This window comes from Trachurus japonicus, chromosome 1 (genome assembly GCF_045865225.1).
Source record: "Trachurus japonicus isolate A0001 chromosome 1, Traja_1.0".
NCBI classification, from domain to species: Eukaryota; Metazoa; Chordata; class Actinopteri; order Carangiformes; family Carangidae; genus Trachurus; species Trachurus japonicus.
Genome location: NC_140907.1, coordinates 39,562,385 through 39,586,132, shown reverse-complemented (window position 1 = coordinate 39,586,132; position 23,748 = coordinate 39,562,385). Strand labels below are relative to the sequence as shown.

The window sequence follows — 23,748 nt, the reverse complement described above, 5'->3', positions numbered from 1 at the left end:
CTCCGCCTGGCCATGTGCATTTGTTTACAATGAAGCCAGCTAAAAATCAAACGTCAGGATCACCTGCCGCCTATGAGGTGGAGTAACAGTGAAAAGGTAGTTTATTCAGAAACTTACCGTTATAGACTTACCGTTGTCATTAGAATGATGAAATGATAATATACGCAAACTGTATAGTTCATTTTTCTGGCAGCTTCACGGATAAATAGTCCACTCTCACCTTACCGCCCCTCGTTGACCAGTTCACAGGCGGCAAAACGAAATCACAAAGTAATCCGCAGAAAGCAGAGAAATTAATATCTACTTTTCATGAGCATAACTAACCAGTCTGTGTTATTGATGTCTACGTTGTCTTTCGTCGCTGTCTTGGTGGTTGAAAATCCGAGTAAGTCCGTTAGTTTCTTTTTAAATCCACAGCACACTGACCGAGTCACTAGCTAAGCGTTAGCTAGTAGCAGGAGTCAGCCACAGAGAGAAGGAATAAAGTTGGTGGTGGTGCTTCGTTGATCCGCGGTAAAAACTTAAAAACAGTTGAAGTTAACAGTCTACAAACCTGCTGCCAGCTGTGTACCGCTGGGTATTTGTTATCCTCACCTGAACTGAATCCTCTTTGGGTCAGAGAACCGTGGTGGCACCGCCGTTACACCTCTCTGCCAGCCCTTTCTGTCAGAAAACACACAACAAAAAGTAGTTCCCAAACCAAACTCCTCACAAAATAAATGTGATCTTACATTATCTTTATGTAATATGTTGTGTATGAGGTGTAAAGCATTTAGAGTTGCATTTTTTGTATGAAAAATTATATAAATTCTGGTTGATTGAAATTTGGTGCAAGTACGATAATCTACTGAATACTACTACCAAGAGCTACAACAAGTAACCTACTTATGCCGATTGTGTTGCCAACATTGACTCACTATAATGTAGTCATAAGAACAGTAACATCCAGCTGAAGAATGGGATGTTTCACCAATTTAGATGAAACCACTATAGGTTAAAACCCAAGACATGGATGGACCAGTGTATGTTCTGCCTTGACCAGCTGGAGGGAAAAATTTATATATATTGCAAATTATTGTAGTGAACAATTAATAACAGTAATACCAATAGGTAGGCTAATGGTGTTATCACTTATACTGATAATCAGTGTTGAGGTGGCAGATAAGGATCCTACAGATCCAGATCCAGAAACAGAATGAGTGAAAATTAAACATATTGAAGTTCATGGTTATTACCTACCAATATTTTATTAATCATTGTGAGACATGGAATATATTCGTATTGTATGTTACAACTGTTTAATTATTATAAACAACACAATGAAGGCTGCAGACATAAACATAAACATATGAAGAATAAAATAAGAAAAAAAAGTCATGAATGTAAAAAAGGACTGGTGTCAACAATAAATTTGAAATATATAAAACAAAAAGGCAAAGAGTAAAAATTATATGTAATATGAAAAACAGTGCTTTTTGCTACAATCTGGTGGAAGCAGGCTCAAACTACAGCTCTATCAGAAAATGCATATTTCCAACAACCTATATTTTTAATCCGTATTATATTCTAATTATAACTTTCTAGCAAAGCACTGCTGCTTGTTCATCTTATTGCTCTTATCACATGGTCATAACTGAAGGAGACTGAGGTGAGTGTATTTACACATGTTGATCAGCTCCTCTCTTCTGACAGAGGAACAGAGCCAAACAATCTGTTGTAAGAATAAAGAAAGTAGGAACATAATTGATCAGTGGTGACTTTACTGCTGGATAATCTACTAAACAAGTGAAAAAAAAGACCAGTAAAATAAAATGTTGTATATACAGAGCTGTTGTAAATGATTTGCTGTCATTTATCTATTTACTACCATCTAGTGGCAGAAAGAGGAAACTACAACCAATTAACAGATGGTCATTCTGAAGAACCTCAGTGATTTAATGTCGGTGTTTCACTTACATGGTACAAACCAACTTCATGTGTTAGTTAACCAATACACAGGTTTGGTTTTACGTATTTCAGTCTTGTTGATATGAAATAAATATTATTCAGACCAGTGTTCACACCTCCACCAAACACAGAAACACTCAGGTAAGATAAGAAAAAAGCGCTAATTTGGCACAAATATGATTGTTTCGAATCTAAAATGCAGCGTGAAACCAAATGTTCACCAAAAACAGAATGAACAGGTGGTGTGCAAAACTATGTACAAAAAATAAACTTGTTGGTGGTGGACAAAGTTGTGACCCAGCACAGAGACACAGGTCTCAGGTTCTGGTAGCGGTACCTCTGGCTCAGTTCATAATTATCTGTGTCCATAGACAGGAAGTGGTGAGGGATTACGTCTCTTCTCTCTTACAGCTCCTGTGGGTCTGGTGGAACAGCTGCATGGAGACAGAAGGAGAAGGTCAGCTGACCAGAAACATGTCAGACAATGTCTCAGCCACTATTTATGCAGTAATTCATCAAGTCTGAAGCCATTGAAAGGCTAAATTCAAATAGTATTTTGTTGATGGAACAATAACTTTCTTCCAGAGAAATAACAAGAGAAAAAACATTTACCGAGTCAGTGTTTTCTGAGGGGTTTGTTGACTGAGCTGTACAGAGCAGCTGGATCCTCTGAAGCTTCCTGACCTCTGGTTCTGAGAGAGAGATAAATTACATCAGGAGATCATGAAGAAAAATATATTCTGTTGTAACTGTCAGAGATGGAAACATCCAAGAGTGATCATAAAATGTGAAGAAACATTTCAACAGAATGATTGATACTGATGTTCATGTGTGAGGAGCTGCTCACCTCTGGACTGGACTGGCACACTGGTTAAATGCCACAGCATCGTACACAACCACGTCTTCTTCCTCCTTCATCTTGTTGTGTCTTCTGGCCTGAGCCGATCTGATACTGGAGTGATCTCTGGAAAAGTGGACACTGGCATAATGAAGATCATCCTGCTCCTCAGATGGTTCTATCTGTAGATAGTGGACAAATACAAGTAATTATTCATTTGACACACTTTACCATTAACTTTCTGAACCAGAATATGTATTTTGATCATTTCTCTGTGGAAATGTGAAACGTTGAGTGATGGTATCACAAATTCACAAACAACATTGACATTATTCGTTGGAAAAGGGAATTGTTCCGTCAGAACTAAAAGTAGCCAAGATAATACCTATCTATAAAGATGATGATCCCGCTGTATTTAACCATTACAGACCCATTTCTATTTTACCTGTTATATCTAAGGTACTTGAAAAACTTGTATATCAAAAACTAGTCAAACACCTTGATGAGAATAACATCATATACACACATCAGTACGGGTTCAGAAAGAAACACTCTACACATGGCACTCACACACTTAAAGGGATAGTTCACCCTAGAATGATATTTCGCTCATTATCTACTCACCCTCATGTTGACTAAGGGCTGGAAGAAGTTTCAGATTCCTCCGTGGCTTCTCTGAGTTACAGGGGGTCTCGGCATAGCAGTGCATGTCCATATAACGGTTGCAAAGGGACACCGGAGCTCTTCGTAAAAAAACACACACAAAAAAACATCCAAATACCTCCATGATGCTCGTATGTAATGTCCGTCTTGTGCTGAAGCCCCAAATTGCGTAATTGTCCCGAAAAAAATTAAATAAGTCTATATTTTAAGCTTGTTTGTAGCGGAAGCTTCTCGAAGCTCCTCTTCCTGGTCCGTCCAAATCTCGCGTGATTCGCAGTAACCGCACTGACGCATACTGACGCCGGCGCAAATCACGCGAGATTTGGACAGACCAGGAAGAGGAGCTTCGAGAAGCTTCCGCTACAAACAAGCTTAAAATATAGACTTATTAAATTTTTTTCGGGACAATTACGCAATTTGGGGCTTCAGCACAAGACGGACATTACATACGAGCATCATGGAGGTATTTGGATGTTTTTTTGTGTGTGTTTTTTTACGAAGAGCTCCGGTGTCCCTTTGCAACCGTTATATGGACATGCACTGCTATGCCGAGACCCCCTGTAACTCAGAGAAGCCACGGAGGAATCTGAAACTTCTTCCAGCCCTTAGTCAACATGAGGGTGAGTAGATAATGAGCGAAATATCATTCTAGGGTGAACTATCCCTTTAATAAATGAAATGTATACAGATAAAGATAAAAAGGAAATTACTGTTGGCATATTTTTGGACTTATCAAAGGCATTTGATACAGTCATTTGGTACAGGCAAAGACATTCTTCACAGCCTTTATTCTTTCCGTCTGGTATCCTCAGTGTTTATCAAGTGAATCATCTTCAGATTGGTTTATTTGTTTATGGTTCCCTAAAAAAAACTCCTTCCATCATCCGTTCATTATATATTTGCACACAACTATCAATTTCACACCTACTCCACACGTAACTCTTGCCACCTTAGAACCCAATATTGTTGTACCTCTCAATCACAGTTCTGTATACTTTATCGTGGGCCAAGAATATGGAATTTATTACCTGTACATTTTTTTGATTTATCTTTACAACAATTTAGGAGAGCACTAAAGTCTCTCCTGCTAACCAGTCAATACTTTCCACATGGTCTGCCTATCTAAACTGGGATTATTTTATATTTCTTATCATATGTTTATCAAGCTTTTGTATTGCATTGTACAATGTTAAATCATGTTAAACCATGTTTGTATTTATTATGTATGAACGATTTTTGTACCTCACAAATGTATGCTCATTAGCTTAGAACTGTAGTTGGAGAATGCCACCCTACAAGCCCCTGGAGGGTTTTTTTTGGCATTTCCCCTTCACATTGTTTTGGATTTTATATGTTATATCTTTTTTAACTTTGATATGTGAAAATAAACAAACACACAAACAAACAATTATAAGTTCACTTTGCAAAACTATGTTGAAACCTGTGGTGGACTGTGTCGTCACTGTGTCTGTGGTAGAAAAATTAGACCTTGTACTTGCATCACAAGACCAGAGTCAGGTCAAGTTGCAACATTTGTGACTTTGTCCTTTTTGAACCCAGAATTTACGCAATAGGGGTCAAGGGAGCAAACCACCACACCACGGTGCCGCCCAAACATCAACATGCACTGGAGTGGATCAGTTCATCTTTCTCACCTGTTCCCTGTCGTCTGGTCTCTCTCCAGCCTCAGACCTCTGCTCAGACCTCCTCTTTTTTCTGGTCAGGAAAATTAATTCATAAAAAGTTAAAGCTGACTGAATGACATTAACTGATTTTAAATGAGTTTGTGAACTAATATTTGTGGAAACAGAACTACTCACATGATCCAGAGGAGGACAGAGACGAGTAGGATCACTAGGGCCACGACAGTGACTGTAACAGCTATTAACTTCCACGATCCTAGAAAAGAGAGAACACATGGAAATGAATATTATTATTATTATTATTAATCTTTATTGCAGACACAACAAGCGGTCCATATCAACAACAACAGACATGTTAAAACAGATTTAAGAAGGAGAGAGAGAAAAAGACATACACAAAGACAGAGAATCAACTCTCCACATAATTCATAAGCAGGCTATCCCATCAGTGTTTTCTAAGCCTGGAGGAATACCTATAGCAGCTCCTATCAGGGCTGGTCAAAGCCCCAATAATGCTGTTCCCAGAGTCATCCAGGCGGTACATAAAACGATACATTAAATTTCTAAGTGCTTCACAATTGGGTACATTTAAATTAACAAAGAGTTGGCTCGCACTGTGCCACCTGGGCACCTGAAGCAACAACCTCAGTCCATCATTGTAGGCCACTATGAGCCGCCGCATACTGCTTTTCTTATAGCTACACCAGAGGTGAGCTGTATACATTGGTGTACAGAAAGATCTAAACAGGGAACATTTAACATCAACTGAGCACATACTAAACCTATGAAGGAGCATATTAGCTTGAGCATATTGCTTTGAACACTGCCTATAAATATCTCTATCATCATGCCCAAGATACTTTGTCTCCTGACATGTCATGAGCGGTTTATCATCTAGGACTAATGACACTCTATGACAATGACAATCTAGGAATAAAATGAGCTAGCAGGACGTTACCCAGTATAGTAATAACTTGGTTTTATAAACATTGTCCTCTAAAATCTTACAACCACTCTTGACAGACAACACTCCAGTCTCAAGGACATGAGACCTTGGGAGGAAAAGTTGAGATCCAACATTCAAAGATGTCCACAGCTACAGCCCAGACAGAGTGATATGATTTCTGACACAGTCTGTGTGTAACTCACCTGGAACAACAACAGTCAGATTTAAGGTGGACTTCTGACGTCCTATTGTGTTCTGGGCTTCACAGTAATAATTCCCACTGTGTTCAGGTCTGAGGTCAGTGATGGTGAAGATCTGTCCTGAAGCTTTTGGTGAGTCTTCATCCTCCTTGTACCAGGTGAGTTTAGCTGCTGGGTTAGCATCACTGCTACAGGTCAGAGTCACTGAACTGCCCTCCACTATCTCAGCAGAGGGACTCACTGACACAGAGGGAAGCTTTGGACCATCTGGAGGAGGAAACATAAAGATGTAATAATAAAACTGTTATGTAGAACTTGAATCTCAAGATGTGTCCTCTACTTACACTGGACGTCTATAAACAGAGACGTAGAGTCGATCCGTCCATATTTATTCTCAGACTTGCAGTGGTAGGTCCCTCTGTCCTCAGAGCTGATGGAGGAGAAATGATGAACTCTTTCTGCTCCTTGAAGAAGAGTTTGGTTCTCCTTGTACCAGGTGTAATTAGCTGCTGGGTTAGCATCACTGCTACAGGTCAGAGTCACTGAACTGCCCTCCACTATCTCAGCAGAGGGACTCACTGACACAGAGGGAAGCTTTGGAGCATCTGGAGGAGGAAACATCAACAATACAGTTTAACTACAGAGCTACATGTTATATTTAAATGAGAAACAGTTCATAGTTCTGTGTTTAGGAGCATAAGAAATGTTGTCTGGAAAACATTGTTGTGGTTACTAATCAGCTTCATATAGGTTTTAAAATAAACTCTCACATTTGACATCAATAGAGAAACGTGTTGATTTCCTCCCAATCTTATTCTCAGCTTCACAGTAATACTGTCCAGACTCAGAGGGCTGAATGGAGCTGAAGAGCAACTGTGGTCGGTCACTGAGACGTTTCTTGTCCTTCTCTTTGTACCAGGTGAGTTTAGCTGCTGGGTTAGCATCACTGCTACAGGTCAGAGTCACTGAACTGCCCTCCACTATCTCAGCAGAGGGACTCACTGACACAGAGGGAAGCTTTGGAGCATCTGGAGGAGGAAACATGAGGAGAAGTCAACTTTAACTGTCTTTTCACAGTAGAAGTGAATATGATGTAGTTGATAGTTTATACAGAGGTTGATCCAGTATGAGACATAAACTGTGTAGTAGAAGGTTTTAGTTTGACATTGTATTAGTGACACTGTGGAGTAAACTCACACACTGGAGGAGAGCGGTGATCCTCACATCCTTTAAGAGCACAGGAATATCTGTTGGTGTCATTAACAGAGACTCTGATGGAAAATGTTTCCCTCCACATCTTCTGTTTGTTCTTGTACCAGACAAATGAACGACCATCAGCTGCTTTAAAACTGCTGTGACACTTCAGCTCTACCTGGTCTGATGATCTTTCCACCAGCACCTGGAGGTCTGGATCTGTGAAGAAAGAACAGACATGAACTAAACTAGAAAAGAACAAACACAGAGACAAATAAAGATTCTCAGTCGTCAATGACTTGAACCAAACTGATAAATATTCCAGTGAAAATGTTACCTGTGACAGACAAAGTCACTCCAGGTTCCCCTGTCCAGCTTCCACCTCGTTGGTTTGTTATAAATCTGAACTTGTAAACAGCTGAGTCGCTCTCTCTCAGGTCTCTGATTGTCAGAGTGCAACTGTTTGACTTACAGTGATTCTCTGCACGACCTGTGTAGTCTGAGTCTGTTGTCAGATCCACAGCATCATGATTACCCCCTTTATTGAACCAGAATCTTTCCTGAATTGTAGTAACATGGCCATTTATCGTTGATGGGTAACTGTATGTGCAGTTCATTTGCACTGTTGATCCTTTAGAGGCACAGATGTGAGTGTCAGTGTAAGTCACTCCCCAGCCTCTCTGACCCTGTATCACTGTAACACAGAGCACAGCAGAAACCACAGTCAGACTCAGAACAACACAGTGAAGTTTTATGGAGCTAATTCAACATGTAAACCTGCTACATGACTAAAACACCTCTCATGGTCTCATCATTTTTATTCACTTTCAAACTCATGATGTAAATAAGTTTCTGCCATTCAAGGGCTTGGAGCCAGAGGGGCATAGGTGGCTTTTGACAAACTTTACAGGAGAGACAAAACCAAATTTTGACCACACTTCATTCAACTGTATTCATTAACCTTAAACCACAACATTGCAACCACAGACATACTTTGATGGATGAGTATTTAAGTAATAAAATGGCATATTAACACAATGAACATGTTCTAAAACATTTTAAAATTAAAAAACTATGGCAAAAAACGTCAGATAACGCCTTTTTGGCACCAAACATTTCCATATGGGGTGTATCTGCTGAACAATGCACAAAATGACTGGTCAAAAAGGGAATTGATTGAATAATTAATTTTTATTTAACGCATTCATCAATTCATAATATAATTACTTTTTCCAATACAACTCAACTTCTCACTCAAAAATAGGAAAAAATCTGCCAAGCCCCAACTCTACTTCCAGGTATGGGAGCAAAAATTGCATGTTTCCCGGGTCCTTTCGGGGAAAAGCGGGGAACATAGGAGCCTTTTTTCTAAAAAAGGCTCCTATGTTCCCCAGTCACAGGGAACATGGGGAACATAGGACCCGAGGAACATAGGAATGACCCCAGTAAGGCTCTCAAGGCATGATTCTGTCTTACTGTCATCACTCTTGTGAGGACATACATTCAAAAACAACTCTGACTCATCTTCAACTTCTTCAATATGGGATTCATCTGTTTGTTTTACAATATTAATCAAAATCTTTTCTGCCTCAGACAGTTCCATGTCTGCAGTTGTGTCAGCCATTTTGAATGCTGTTTAAGGGCATCAACAACACTTACGCCCTTCTGCCTCTGAACAAACATGTGGGTCCTACATGTATTTTTCAGAGCCAAAATGGCGTAAGTCCACTTATGCCCCTCGCATTAGACCTGTGAGTCGTAATGCAGCTTTATTGAATAAATATCTATTTATGTTTGTTTCCTCTGTTCACTCTGTGGTTGAGTTTAGTATTTATATATATCATGTATTCACACTTTGCTGCCACAGTATGTGATCATAGATGACAAAAGACATGTAAACCATACATGGAGTTGAAAAGTCACTCTGACACCACAAAGTAACAAAATTCACAGACAACACTTGGTTCCTTATTTTGAGCCTTGGCAGCTGTTATCTTGTTCTTTTGAACAGAAGTTACAAATGTACAACATTTGTAGATAAACTCTACAGTTACTGAATCTTTTAGATGAGCCAGCTCCATTTATACAGTTCATTCAAACAGCACTATCCTCACTGTGTAATAACACTCACCACTTAAGTTTTGAGGTTCAGATATGCGGATGCAGATATGAGGTCATATCAACAATTAAACATGTAAAAACAACTACTGAAGAATTATTTCTTGACTCAAATCTGTTTTATCTTGGTCTGAATGTGTAAACTAAATGTCCTACAAAGTAAATGTAGATGTACAGTACCTGGTACAGTGAAAAGAAGGACGACGACAAATCCACTTGATGCTGCTGTTAAACTCATCACTGCTCCTCTCATCTCTCTGTGTGACTTCAGACACAATAAAACACATCAGCTGTTGAACAGTGTATGAAAGAAAAACATCAATCTGATCAAAAACCACTCCTTGTCTCACAAGAGAGGAGGGTGATGATCGTCTGTGCACAGAGGACAGAAGTCAAGCTGTTAAAAGATGATGAATAACTTCCTCTGTACTTTATAACAATGACTTGACAAACCACTGAGGAAGTCCTGAGAGGTAAAGAAGAACTGAAGAGATTTTAAGTTTTACCAGGATAATCCTTATGACATTTTTTAATTTTTTGTCAGTGTGGATTCATACCGCCATGCCGACAGCTCCGGTGTCTCCGCTGAGTTTCCGTGGTTTCCTACCGTCACGCTGCCACTGAACGTAAAAACATGGCGACACCACATGGCAGCCAGCACCGAGCTTACCCGCTCCATGGAGATATGAATGATATGAACGGCTCATTCAGACCTGAAAGGAACACTTCAGTTTGTTGATGGGGGGGATTACTGGTTAATGACAAAAATACTTTTGAACGAAATAATCGATTTTCATGAACAGCAGAAGTTACACAATGGACCTTTAAAACATGTGAAATTTACTTTGTCATTTCCCCTATTATGGGGTCAGTTTGCATTTTAGTGTGAATGCAGCATCATATCCACACAGTTCTACTGTGATAATAGATAAGGAAGGGGAGGTCACTGTGAACCATACAAGGAGTGGAAACATCACACTGAATAAAATTATTACAATTAACTGGTACAGTGTGGTTCCTTATTTTGAGCCTTGGTAGCTGTTCTCTTGTTCTCTTAAATATTGAGGTTCAGATATGTGGCAAAGAAACTCATGTGTTGTATGATTTGCATTATGAGGTCATTATCAGCCATTAAACATTTAAAGCAACTAATGAAGAATTATCTCTTGACTCGAAACTGTTTTTATCTTGGTCCTTGTGTGTGAACTAAATGTCTGACAAAGTAAATGTAGATGTACAGTACAGTAGCCTACCTGGTACAGAGATACGAAGGACAACGATAAATCCACTTGATGCTGCTGTTAAACTCATCACTGCTCCTCTCATCTCTCTGTGTAACTTCAGACGCAATAAAACACATCAGCTGCTGAACAGTGGATGAAAGAAACATCAATCTGATAAAAAAAAAACAGTTCCCGTCTGACAAGAGAGGAGGGTGATGATCGTCTGTGCACAGTGTATTGAGCAAAAGATAGAACGAATGTGTGAAAACAAGATAGACTTCCTCTTTATATTATGAATATTCAAGAAGTCAGTACAAGTCTGACATACTGTCATGTCATCTTACAAAATACCGAGGAAGTCCTAACCCAAATGCAGACACAGACACAGAAGGACAAGAGGACATAGGAGGCAAAACGAGGACACGAACTCAGGAAGGCAGTGGGGGTCAGGAGGAGGGACACTAGGTCCAAACAACACCAGAACAACAGTTGGGAGAGGAGGACAAAATATTCAAAAATCCAAACCAAAAAGGGAAGAACAAAAGATTGGTATGAAGACCCTGGGGGCCGGCCGGGTGGATGTGCATGGAGATTTTGGAGGACCACCTTTTTTGGAGGCCCAACATTCTCTGTTATAAACTGTTGTCTTGTCTGTAACAACATCTATTGCACGTCTGTCCGTCCTGGGTGAGGGATCCCTCCTCTGTTGCTCACCCTGAGGTTTCTCAGATTTTTCCCTGTTAAAAGGGTTTTCCATGGAGTTTTTCCTCAGTCAATGTGAGGGTCTAAGGACAGAGGATGTTATGATGCCATGTGAAGCCCTTTGAGACAAACTGTTTGTTAAAACGGGCTATACAAATAAAATTGCCTTGCCCTTGCCACCTGGAGGCCTGGTTGGACCTTGGAGACAGGAGTTGAAGAGACTCCAGGCAGGGCATTGGGAACCTGGGACAGCTGGGCATCAGGTTGGAGACAGGAAACCATGGGTTGTGGTGGCATATCAGAGCTGGGGAGTGGAGAGTGGAGAGGATCACTCTGACAATAATCTCTTCAAGTAGAGAAAAAACAAAGGAGACAATGGATTTTAGATGAATACACACACAGCTCCCTCCTCTGACCATCAACAGTTCTGCTGTGGAGAGTTTGAGCAGCACCAAGTTTCTGTGTGCAGATAATGGAGGAGCTCTCCTGGACCAACAACTCTGCTTCATTGGCCAAGAAGCCCAGCAGTGCCTCCATTTCCCTCCACAAGCTGAGGAGAGTCCGAGCCCAGGTTGTGATTCTTCTACTGAGACACTGTTTTAGTGAATGTGAAGTCAGTGACAGTTACTGGTACTTCTTGAAAAAGAGCAAGACATCTCTGTCTTAATGATATGATGTTAAACATTTGAGTTGTTCTTCTATTTATATGGTGAAGCTAATTACTGTCAGGTGTATGTTTTAGAATTATGTTTATATATATTTTAAATAATTGATTTTTGAAAAATGAAAACATACATCTTGACGAGTTATTCTTTCAATAAAGTTTCATAAAAAAAACATCACATCACACATCACAAATGATCCAAATAGTTATTTACTTAACATTTTGGCACAATAACAACATTATGTGTAATTGTAATAACTTTTACATGGCCTTACAGAGTTTATATCGATACATACAGCACAGTAATCTCAGACTAGTTTTTCGTTATGATACTGTTAAAAAATGAAGTGCTTATAACACTTTTATAATCTCAACTATTTACATCCCCAAGAATATAAAATATCATGAGTTTGTCAAAAGTGTCAAATGCACAGTGTAATAGAAAAATATGCCACATTTTGAGCATGTTAACATTAAGATAATAATGAAAAATACAACAGTTGTAATATTGTAATCACACCCTATACATCTCTGAAAATATGCCGATATATATACATAGATATAAAAACCTTCTTTTCAAACAAGCATGGCATAGTATAAACACACATCGTTAAAAAATTTGAAAATGTTGAATTTACATATGAAACAAGTGCAAGAATGCAGCATTAAATGTTATCTGCACCATTACAAAATAACAGGAGAGGCTTAATGTGCAAAAAAAAAAAAAGTGCTACATTTCTTTTTCTAAAAATCACAAAATCATACAACAATACACAGCAATCGAAGTCATGATAAATCAATACGAACAAAACACAGACTTAAAGAAACAGTCGATACTCCTGAGAGACCTGAGACCTACACTAGGTTGGAGAGAAAGATCGTTGTCCCCTTTAGGTTATTTGGATACGGAACTTCAAGATCTATGTCTCTTGAGTCAAAGTCAAGCCCTCCAAGTGTGTTATATTTACGGTTTGGCGTCTTTTGATTTTGTGTTTGAGCAGGAAAAACAGTGACATAGTATGCATCCGAACCATTAGGTGCTCTTTTTCCCAAATCGGGAGAAAACTGTGGCAATTGTCCATTAGGTACGGGCTGCATGGTTCTGTGGTACGTTGAATAAGCATCACCTGCTGGGGCTCTTCTGGTGTGTCTGGGGTCCCGCATGTCAAGATTAACACCAGATGAGGGGAGCACTTGACCATAGTTACGTGACCCCTGGTTGTTCAGTTTTGTACCTCTGGCTCTGAGTACATGTTCCTTTCCTGTGAAATCATCAATGTTGAGATCTTCACGGTTGAAATCAATATGGCGGCCAATATCTGCATCCACCCCAGGGTAGCTGGACCTTACTTTGGTCCTCTGTGACGTTCTATCAGTGTGACCAAATCTTAAATCTCCATCTACATCTAGAGCAGGCATTTTCATACTCATCCCTGTCGTATCTGATTTGCGATTCTTATAAGAGGGTCTTTTTAAATACATTGAAGGATCATCAATGTCAAGGTCTGGTGATTTGAGATGCATCTGTGGACTATGCATTGCCACTTTGGGCATCCTGAAGTCCATGTTTGGAGAACTAACCTTTGGACCTCTGAAATCCCCTATCAGGTCTGGACCTTTTATTCCTCCTCTGGCCTCTGGGGCAGTAAAGCTCATGTCTGGTTGGCCTATGCTAGCCTTTGGGACATTAAAATTTACATTTGGGATGTCCAGGTCAGGTCCTTCTAGGTCTCCATTTATATCAATATTGGGACCTTTTGGCATCTTGATTCTGGGATTCTTGAAGTTTGCATCGGGCAAACCAATGTTGACATCTGGAGTGTTCATATCTAACTTTGGAGATTTTAGGTCCACATTTGGTAAGCCCACCTTGGGGCCTTTGAGATTCAAGTCTGGGGCTTTCAGGTCTGAATTAATGTTCAAATTTGGTCCTTTTGGTAACTTGGCATTCAAATCTGATGACTTGAAGTCAAAATAGGGGTCATCTAACTCTGGACCAGAAAATCCCACGTCGGGGATTTTCAAATGTGGCTTTTTAATTTTTCCAGATGGACTGCCAAAACCAACATCTGGCATGTCAAAGCCAGGTTTGGACCCTTTTATGTTGACATTAGGTGCATTGATGTCAATGTCTGGACCATCAATCTCAGGTCCTCTTAGACTGAGCTTAGGCATTTTCAGTTTGGGCATTTTCAGTTTTGCTTTGGGTGAGACATCTGGTACATTAACATCAAACTTTGGAGCTTTGAGATCCATGTTTGGTAAGTCCAAGTCAGGGGCTTCAATTCCACCCTTTATCTTTGGCATTTTCAGTTTACCAGATGGCATGTCTAAGTTGGCCTCTGGGGCATTGAGGTCTAGTTTGGGGCTTTTAAGGTCAAGCTTGGGCATATTTATGTCAGGTGCGTTTATTCCACCACTGAGATTGAGACCAGAGATATCAAAGTCTGGTGATTTTAGGTCCAAATCAGGGCCATCTAACTTTGGACCAGAAAGTCCCAAATCAGGCAGGTTCAGGTTTGGCTTTTTGAATTTCCCTGATGGACCAGAAATACCAAGATTTGGCAAGTCAGCTTTGGGGCCTTTAAGATTGACACTCGGCACATCCACATCAACATTTGGGACATCGAAGTTTCCATCAATTTCAGGTCCTTTTAGACTTGGAAAATTTAATTTAGGCATCTTCAATTTCGGCATTTTAAATTTTGCTTTGGGTGAACCAATGTTGAGATCGGGGGTGTTAACATCTAACTTTGGTGCTTTAAGATCCATGTTTGGCAAGTCCAAGTTAGGGGCATCAATTCCACCCTTTATCTTTGGACCATTCAGACTCAGGTCTGGTGATTTTAGATCTGTGTTTATGTCCATGTTTGGTCCCTTTGGCAATGTACCAGAAAGATTAAATTTTGGCATTTTCAATTTGCCAGACGGAGCATTAATGTCCCAGTCTGGAGCATGAAGCTCTGGCATTTTCAGTTTACCTGATGGCATGTCTAGATCGACCTTTGGGGCATTGAAATCTAACTTTGGGCTTTTAAGGTCAAGCTTGGGCATATTTATGTCTGGTGCATTTATTCCACCACTGAGATTGGTACCAGAGATATCTAGGTCTGGTGTTTTTAGGTCCAAATTTGGGCCATCTAGCTTTGGACCAGACAGCCCCAAATCAGGCAGGTTCAGGTTTGGCTTTTTGAATTTTCCAGATGGACCGGCAATATCAACATCTAAATCAGCTTTAGGGCCTTTGAGGTTGAAATCAGGTGCATTGATATCCATGTCTGGACCATCAAACTTTCCATCAATTTCAGGGCCTTTAAAGCTTGGGAGGTTAAACTTTGGCATTTTTAATTTGGGCATTTTCAGCTTTGTTTTGGGTGAGCCAATGTTGATGTCAGGTGCGTTGACATCTAACTTTGGTGCTTTAAGATCCATGTTTGGCAAGTCCAAGTTAGGGGCATCAATTCCACCCTTTATCTTTGGAGCTTTCAGACTTAGATCTGGTGAATTCAGATTTGTGTCTATATCCATTTTTGGTCCCTTTGGCAATGTACCTGAAAGATTAAATTTTGGCATTTTCAATTTACCAGATGGAGCATTAACATCCCAGTCTGGAGCATGAAGCTCTGGCATTTTCAGTTTACCCGATGGCATGTCTAGATCGACCTTTGGGGCATTGAGATCTAGCTTTGGGCTTTTGAGGTCAAGTTTGGGCATATTTATGTCTGGTGCATTTATTCCACCACTGAGTTTGGGGCCAGAGATATCTATGTCTGGTGTTTTGAGGTCCAGATTAGGGCCATCTAGCTTTGGACCAGACAGTCCCAAATCAGGCAGGTTCAAGTTTGGCTTTTTGAATTTTCCAGATGGGCCGGCAATATCAACATCAAAGTCAGCTTTAGGACCTTTGAGGTTGAAATCAGGTGCACTGATATCCATGTCTGGACCATCAAAGTTTCCATCAATTTCAGGTCCTTTAAAGCTTGGGAGGTTAAACTTTGGCATTTTTAATTTGGGCATTTTCAGCTTTGTTTTGGGTGAGCTAATGTTGATGTCAGGTGTGTTGACATCTAACTTTGGTGCTTTAAGATCCATGTTTGGCAAGTCCAAGTTAGGGGCATCAATTCCACCCTTTATCTTTGGAGCTTTCAGACTTAAATCTGGTGAATTCAGATTTGTGTTTATGTCCATTTTTGGTCCCTTTGGCAATGTACCAGAAAGATTAAATTTTGGCATTTTCAATTTACCAGATGGAGCATTAACATCCCAGTCTGGAGCATGAAGCTCTGGCATTTTCAGTTTACCTGATGGCATGTTTAGATCGACCTTTGGGGCATTGAGATCTAGCTTTGGGCTTTTGAGGTCAAGTTTGGGCATATTTATGTCTGGTGCATTTATTCCACCACTGAGTTTGGGACCAGAGATATCTAGGTCTGGTGTTTTCAGGTCCACATTAGGGCCATCTAGCTTTGGACCAGACAGTCCCAAATCAGGCAGGTTCAGGTTTGGCTTTTTGAATTTCCCTGATGGACCGGCAATATCAACATCAAAGTCAGCTTTAGGACCTTTGAGGTTGAAATCAGGTGCATTGATATCCATGTCTGGACCATCGAAGTTTCCATCAATTTCAGGTCCTTTAAAGCTTGGGAGGTTAAATTTAGGCATTTTTAATTTGGGCATTTTCAACTTTGTTTTGGGTGAGCCAATGTTGATGTCAGGTGTGTTGACATCTAACTTTGGTGCTTTAAGATCCATGTTTGGCAAGTCCAAGTTAGGGGCATCAATTCCACCCTTTATCTTTGGAGCTTTCAGACTTAGATCTGGTGAATTCAGATTTGTGTTTATGTCCATTCTTGGTCCCTTTGGCAATGTACCTGAAAGATTAAATTTTGGCATTTTCAATTTACCAGATGGAGCATTAACATCCCAGTCTGGAGCATGAAGCTCTGGCATTTTCAGTTTACCTGATGGCATGTCTAGATCGACCTTTGGGGCATTGAGATCTAGCTTTGGGCTTTTAAGGTCAAGCTTGGGCATTTTCATGTCTGGTGCATTTATTCCACCACTGAGTTTGGGACCAGAAATATCTAGGTCTGGTGTTTTCAGGTCTAGATTAGGACCATCTAGCTTTGGACCAGACAGTCCCAAATCAGGCAGGTTCAGGTCTGGCTTTTTGAATTTTCCAGATGGACCAGCAATATCAACATCTAAGTCAGCTTTAGGGCCTTTGAGGTTGAAATTGGGTGCGTTGATATCCATGTCTGGACCATCAAAGTTTCCATCAATTTCAGGTCCCTCGAGGCTTGGGAGGTTAAATTTAGGCATTTTAATTTTGGGCATTTTCATCTTTGTTTTGGGTGAGCCAATGCTGATGTCAGGAGTGTTAACATCTAACTTTGGTGCTTTAAGATCCATATTTGGCAGGTCCAAGTTAGGGGCATCAATTCCACCTTTTATCTTTGGAGTGTTCAGACTAAGATCTGGTGAATTTAGATCTGTGTTCATGTCCATATTTGGTCCCTTTGGCAATGTACCAAAAAGATTAAATTTTGGCCATTTAAACTTGCCAGATGGAACATCTGCATCAATGTCCAATTTACCAGAGGGCATGTTGAGGTCTGGCTCTTTCATATTCACACTAGGCATATTGATCCCCCCTTCAAACCTGGGAGCAGACACATCCATTTTTGGAGTTTTTAACTCATAATCAGGGGTTTTAACTTTAGGCCCAGAAAACCCAAAGCTTGGCATTTTGTGTTTTCCAGATGGGCCTGAAATGTCCAGGTCTGGGCCCTTTAAGTCAACATTTGGCTTAGGCAACTGCACATTTGGTCCCTCAAAATCTGGAATTTGAATTTCTGGTAAATCAAATTTGGGCATTGTGAATTTAGGAGCCTTGTACTTCCCAGATGGACCTTTAATGTTAACCGAAGGAGTGTCTGTGGTTAAGTTTGGCCCTTTCAGGTCAGCTTTGGGAAGATTTAAATCAGGTGCATTAATCCCACCCTTTACCTTTGGTGTTTTAAGACTAAGGTCTGGTGTTTTGACATCAGCTCCAAGTTTGTTTGGGAACCCAAATTTGGGCATATTAATGTCTGGTCCATTTAGATCAAGTGGTGACATTTTAACACCTGGCATTTCCAGGTCTACATCAGGGGATTTCCCAGAGAGCCTAAGCTTGGGTGATTCTACATATCCAGAGAGATCATCCACATTTAGACTGGGCTTTTTCAGTTTCTTGGAATACTTGAGATTGAGTTTATCTGGTGTCTTGATTTCACATTCTGGGCCACTAAGAGAATGTCCAGAAAGGACCAGGTTTGGCATTGTCAAGTCAACTGATGGACTGTCAGAGTTGGGCAGTTGCACACCACCTGTAGTGTTTACCTTTGGACCTCCTGGTAATGTCCCAGTCAAATTGCAGTCTGGAGTGTTAAGCTGTGGACTTTTAGCTTCAACTTTGAGTTGATTTCTTGGCACCTGAGCTCCACTGATACGCAATGGTGGAAGGTTCAGATTGCCGCCATCTGTTAACTCTCCAGCTATTCCATCTGATTCTGAATCGGAATTGATATCTGTGTCCAAACTCTTGGTCCTCAAAAGTCCAAAGTCAACTCCGAGGCGAGGCAAACCATTGTCTTGTTTTACGCCAACCTTGGATGAACCTGCTACAGCCGGCTCACCGCTTCCCATAAACTTCTTGATTTTGGCATTGTAGAGTTTGCTGTAGGAATCCTTCAGCATCTAGAAATAAAAAATACAACTTGTTGACTGGTTTGCAACTATAATCTCAAGGACTCACTCTTACGCAATTAGGCCCAAGGATGAATTTAAGCATTGTTTCTGAGGGAATCAATGTAATACAGTTTGCTGCATGAAAAAACAGCTACCATACTCAAGGACAAAATTACACTAAAGAAAAATAAGATCCAAACATTTCATGCTAAGTGCTCCATTAATGTGTAGAAAAATTCCATTAACTCAGTTTGATTTGGTAGTATGAGTAAAAAGACCTACTGTTTCAGGACTCTTGGCACATTGGTCCAGGTTATCGAGGCTCCTGCTCAGGTTGCTCCTGGTGAGGACCCGGACCTTGTCGTCAAATGGTTCCATTACCTTCAGTACTTTTAGCACTTCCTCTTTCGACAGTTGGTCGAAATTGATTGTTGCCCCCAAGATTTCATCTCCTGCAAAAGAAAAATCTGATGTTTATACAAAACAATAATATGTTCCAGACCATTTCTATTTTGTCGTGGGTGCAAATCAAAGTGTACAACAAATCTTAAGGAGCAAATTAAGAATCATACCTTCCCTCAGACCCTGACTGTCTGAAGTCTCGTTGACGCTGGATATGACCAGCGCACCCTCATCTGATTGTTCCAGGGTGAAGGCATCAGAGAGGCTACGTCCTCTCTGGTGAGATGGCTGCAAGTAAAGAAATGAAAGCAAAGAAAGTGTTTACAAAAGAAGCAGTTCCTCAAACCGGACTTAAATATAATGAAGGTGAAACAATGTGTTGATGTTCCGTACCATGATCCTTGTGTTTCTGTCACAGTGGCATTAAAAACTGAGCCTTTGACTAAACCTAGAGAAGAAAAGAAAATATTCAGTCTACAGTTTCAATAAATATGGTCACACACATATGACATACAGAGCAGTTTATCACAGACCAACAGGAACAGAATTTGGCCTTAAATGGCACAAATGAGCCAGAAGAATCCAGTAAAGAGATTGTGTCATATGACTATTTTCAAAGGATAGACCCTTGAGTTGTACCATCTCATTTTCGAGGGGATCCTTATTACCAACAAAAAAACAAAAACAGTGTTCAGTCACTGTCAGGCAAAAAATTACACGTCAAAATGAGAGAAATCCTCTACAATAACATATATACAAGAGTGTGTACACGTATGCATGCACAGTATACTTATACATGCACACATACATACATGCATGCCTACCTATACTCACAAATGAATAAAAGTACATTAACAATAACGTGATAGTTTCACCTCTAAAATCTGTTTAAAGAATTGAGGTAGAATTCATAAGAAGTTTGTGCAGAGAAGATGCCACAACTTGTCAGTGTCACCATAGTTATCAGTGGTAGTGCAAAGTTTCCACTTCAGGTTAAGAAACTTATCTTTACGACTTCACCTAAATACGCCACCCCATCTAACTGTGTCTTTCTATACATTTCTTTGTAGTCCAAGAATTTTTTACATTTTATATTCCTTTAATAGAAGGTTTACAGTGTTAAAAAATCTGTTTACATTGATGTTTACATTCCATCTCAGTATTTTAAAAGGTTATTTTGGACAAATACATATTAAATGTATTATGAAATGTACTTGGTACTTGCCCTAAGACAAATATATTTTATCAGAGATTTAACACATTTTCATTTGATTATTGCTTAACAGCACAAAACACAAAGACTGCAACCAAGAGGAAGTGAGTTTGACTGTAACTAGGTAAATAACTGATACACAGGTGAGTCAGCCGGTGCATCTCTCAGGTATTTGAGTTATGGCCTTAAGGCTGTGGGGTCACAATAAGGGAAAACCACAAACAGGTTTATCGAGAGTGCTACGAACAAGTGTTCCTGTTGTTGGGTGTTTAGTTTTGTGAAAGTACATGGAGTCAAAATGACCACACCTACTACTTTCGAGTACGGAAACCCTGGCAAACGTCCAATCCCGACATTGTTTGTTCTGTCGGGATCGTATGAAGTAACAAATGCAAAACCTCTCCACCATAATCACTGCACTATTATAGCAACAGATACACAGAGTTGTAATAATGTAATTATTGTAGCAATTATCTCAAAATCAATAGAATAAAATGTGTCAGTTTATTTTGAAATTAACAGAAAACGACAATAATTTATGGAAATTCATGTTTTACGATGTTGAACTGCTTCAGATTTTTTACCATCTACACATGATAATTTTATGGAAAAACAGAGCAATAATGACACCGAGTTCATCAAAACTCAATATGAAATGTGCATTCAAAATGTTACGATATATTAAAGAATGAATGTGTACAAAACTTTGTCAGTCTAACTCCTCTGCATTTACTTTGTGTGATTAAATCCTCCCATTAATCACAGTTTGGTATTTAAGCTCATATTATTCCACATGGTTCCACCTGAACAGAGGAAGCAGCTGATTTACTACTTTCAAAGTTACATATTAAACACCAGACAGGGGAGCCAAAGTGCACAAGCCTGCAATCACACTGGTCAAAACATTCAGTCGTAAGGAGCTGGACCTGCAGCACAGAGTAGACCGAGACACTACCAAGACCAGAGAGTATCAAGACCAAGACAAGACCAAGACCAAGTCAAGACTAAGACCAGCTGAGCTCAAAACCGAGACCGAGAACGAGAACGAGATCAAGAAAAAAACAACTAGTTACACCATATTTTGCTATTCCGCATGAGTTGTAGATTGTGAGAGGACGAGTGCCAACGCATCTGTGTCACAAAATGCATGTGATTGGTCCCACTTGAAGGGGGTGCATAAATAATTATATCCCCCCCCCCCCAAAAAAAGCATGCCTGCCTGGATATTGTAGGCTACAAATCCCTTCGAGACCGTTCTGCCAGTCCGAGACATTGCGAGACCGTTAGACCCGAGACCGAGACAAGACCAAGACCAAGACCACAAAAAAGTGGTCTCTCCAGAACTACAAGTCTAGCACAGAGATGTTAAAATGTCCAAGAAGATCAAAATCAGAGGTGAATAAAACAGAGAAAAGAAAATGAACTGCACGCATTTTCAAAATAAAAGCCTAATTTTGCTCCATGATAAAGAGAAATGCATCCACAGAGAGAGAGCAGAGACAAGGAGAGTGGAGGCTGAGACTGAGACATGACAGAAACCACCTGAGCGATGATGACACCTGAAACTGGAAACACACCGCCCACCCACTGTCAACCGCCCGGCACCTCGCAGGGTGAAGCTCAGAGCTCAGAGGAAAAACACAAGAACTCACCTGAGGATCCATCAGACAGGTGTTTTGGTGAGTGAGAGGTTGAGTGGTGGAAGTCTCCTGGTAGTTTCAGTCCATAGCGGTGGCTCTGCAGCCGGAGACTGAGGCGAGGCGGCTGCTGTCAGCTGGACGAATACCTGACCTGAGGCAGACGAACAGGTTCAGCCTTTAAAGGACCCGCCCACATTAACTGTCACATGCATACACACACACACAGAGCGCATTGAGCACACACCCTCATACTAACACACCTTGACTACCCCATGCCTGCGGCTCACCTGCATACAAACAAACACACATACTGCAAGCAGACAATCAGCACAAAATGAACGTCTGCAGCACTTTTTACTTTTTTTTATCACGTCTTTGTGAGGTAAAAGTGTTGCGGGTGTTTTGTTGTACACATACACAAACACACAGAACACACAGAACTTAAAGCCAGCATCAAAGGCTGAAACCTTATGACTTTGAAAGGACCACAGAGCGAACACTCCCCGTGAAAACAAGGTTAAGTGTCATAATGTGGGAAAAATGCTGAGCCGAGCCGAGGGAGCGGCAGGCGTTCACCAGGTGAGTCACTGATTACGGCACAAAGACAGAAGTCTGTGTGAACCTGGACCGACACAAAAAGAGAGAGACAGAGAGAGAGGACAAGTGCATTCACACACACAGACATTATATAATCCTACCTGGACAGGTACGGCTGCAGCTGCATGGAAGGCTCTCAGCCAGGTTATATAATCACAACAATGTTCTCAGGTGTACGACAGCAAAGTTGATCACTGATGAAGCAGTTTATTACTAACGTGCACTCAGTCATAATAAAGCACTTTGTTATCAAGTTATCAAAGAAAAAAACAAACAAAGAAAATCTTCTCACAATAATAAACATTTAGATACATACATATGTGACACACGGTATCATCACATACAGGAGCTCTGTCGGCAAATAATTACAACACCAGTCGTACAACCCTCTCAATCAGTATCTACATTTAAATCATTTATCTTAAAAGTTTACTTTAGAGCTGCAACAATTAATTGATGAGTCAATCAAAAAAATAAAATAAAGGAGACTGAATTACTTTGCTCAGCTGTACATGAATTGTATGACTCTGCTTTTAAACAAAAATGCCCCCAAAATCTAAATTTCCATTTTCTCAAATGTGAATTTTCTTGCTTAGATTGGTTCTTTTTTGCTCTAGGTAGGAGACAGTGATGGGCACTTTCAATTAAATAATGAATAAAGAAAACAAAACAACAGACAAGTTGATTCATAGTGAAAATGTTAATAATTAGTTGCAGCTCTGGTTTATAAACTGTCCCTGAAACATCCCGATACAGTAGAAAAACAAAACAGTTAACGAAGAGCTTCATATTAATTAATTCAAAGGCCTTAAACTAAACGGTGCATTAAAGGCTTTCCAGCATCATGCAGCGCTGCACGATGGAGATACAACTCACACGACTGAGTTTCCAAAATCCTCAGTTTCAGCTGTGGAGCCACAGACAAGACGCTGAAATGTACTGTTGTACCAAAAAATTTAATTTAACTTTGACACATTTATAAACCGTCCAGACAAAAGAAAAAAACATAAGAGACCGGATGGTGTC

At 40.2% G+C, this 23,748-nt stretch overlaps 2 protein-coding genes across 3 annotated transcripts in view; both read right to left on the bottom strand.

Moving 5' to 3' along the window:
* LOC146992588 (B-cell receptor CD22-like) overlaps window positions 1-9,933 on the bottom strand; it is a 199,764-nt gene extending 189,831 nt beyond the window's left edge. The window contains exons 1-2 of the mRNA XM_085791023.1: window positions 9,730-9,933; window positions 7,814-8,125 (exon numbers count right to left, since the gene is read on the bottom strand). Coding sequence (XP_085647149.1) covers window positions 7,814-8,125; window positions 9,730-9,802 — 385 coding nt within the window. The 5' untranslated portion in view covers window positions 9,803-9,933. The remainder of the gene's footprint in view (window positions 1-7,813; window positions 8,126-9,729) is intronic.
* A 2,419-nt stretch (window positions 9,934-12,352) lies between these two features.
* LOC146992587 (uncharacterized) lies at window positions 12,353-22,237 on the bottom strand. Of its 2 annotated transcripts, XM_085787742.1 has the most exons (6): window positions 22,138-22,199; window positions 19,666-19,720; window positions 19,443-19,560; window positions 19,153-19,322; window positions 17,531-18,879; window positions 12,353-16,987 (listed from the first exon to the last, which is right to left on the bottom strand). In XM_085787742.1, exons 2-6 carry the CDS (start codon window positions 19,666-19,668, stop codon window positions 12,994-12,996), a joined length of 5,634 nt encoding a protein of 1,877 aa, XP_085643868.1. In that variant the 5' UTR covers window positions 19,669-19,720; window positions 22,138-22,199; the 3' UTR covers window positions 12,353-12,993. The 2 variants fall into 2 exon arrangements, with proteins under 2 accessions (XP_085643868.1, XP_085643860.1); XM_085787734.1 differs by having other exon boundaries at window positions 12,353-18,879; window positions 22,138-22,237.
* Window positions 22,238-23,748: the final 1,511 nt, after the last annotated feature.

Coding starts and splice junctions, on each gene's coding strand:
- LOC146992587 (XM_085787734.1), bottom strand. Junction 19,323..19,442: donor CAGTCAGGGTCTGAGGGAAG/GTATGATTCTTA, acceptor TTTCTTTTGCAG/GAGATGAAATCTTGGGGGCA. Junction 18,880..19,152: donor GTGCCAAGAGTCCTGAAACA/GTAGGTCTTTTT, acceptor TTTTATTTCTAG/ATGCTGAAGGATTCCTACAG.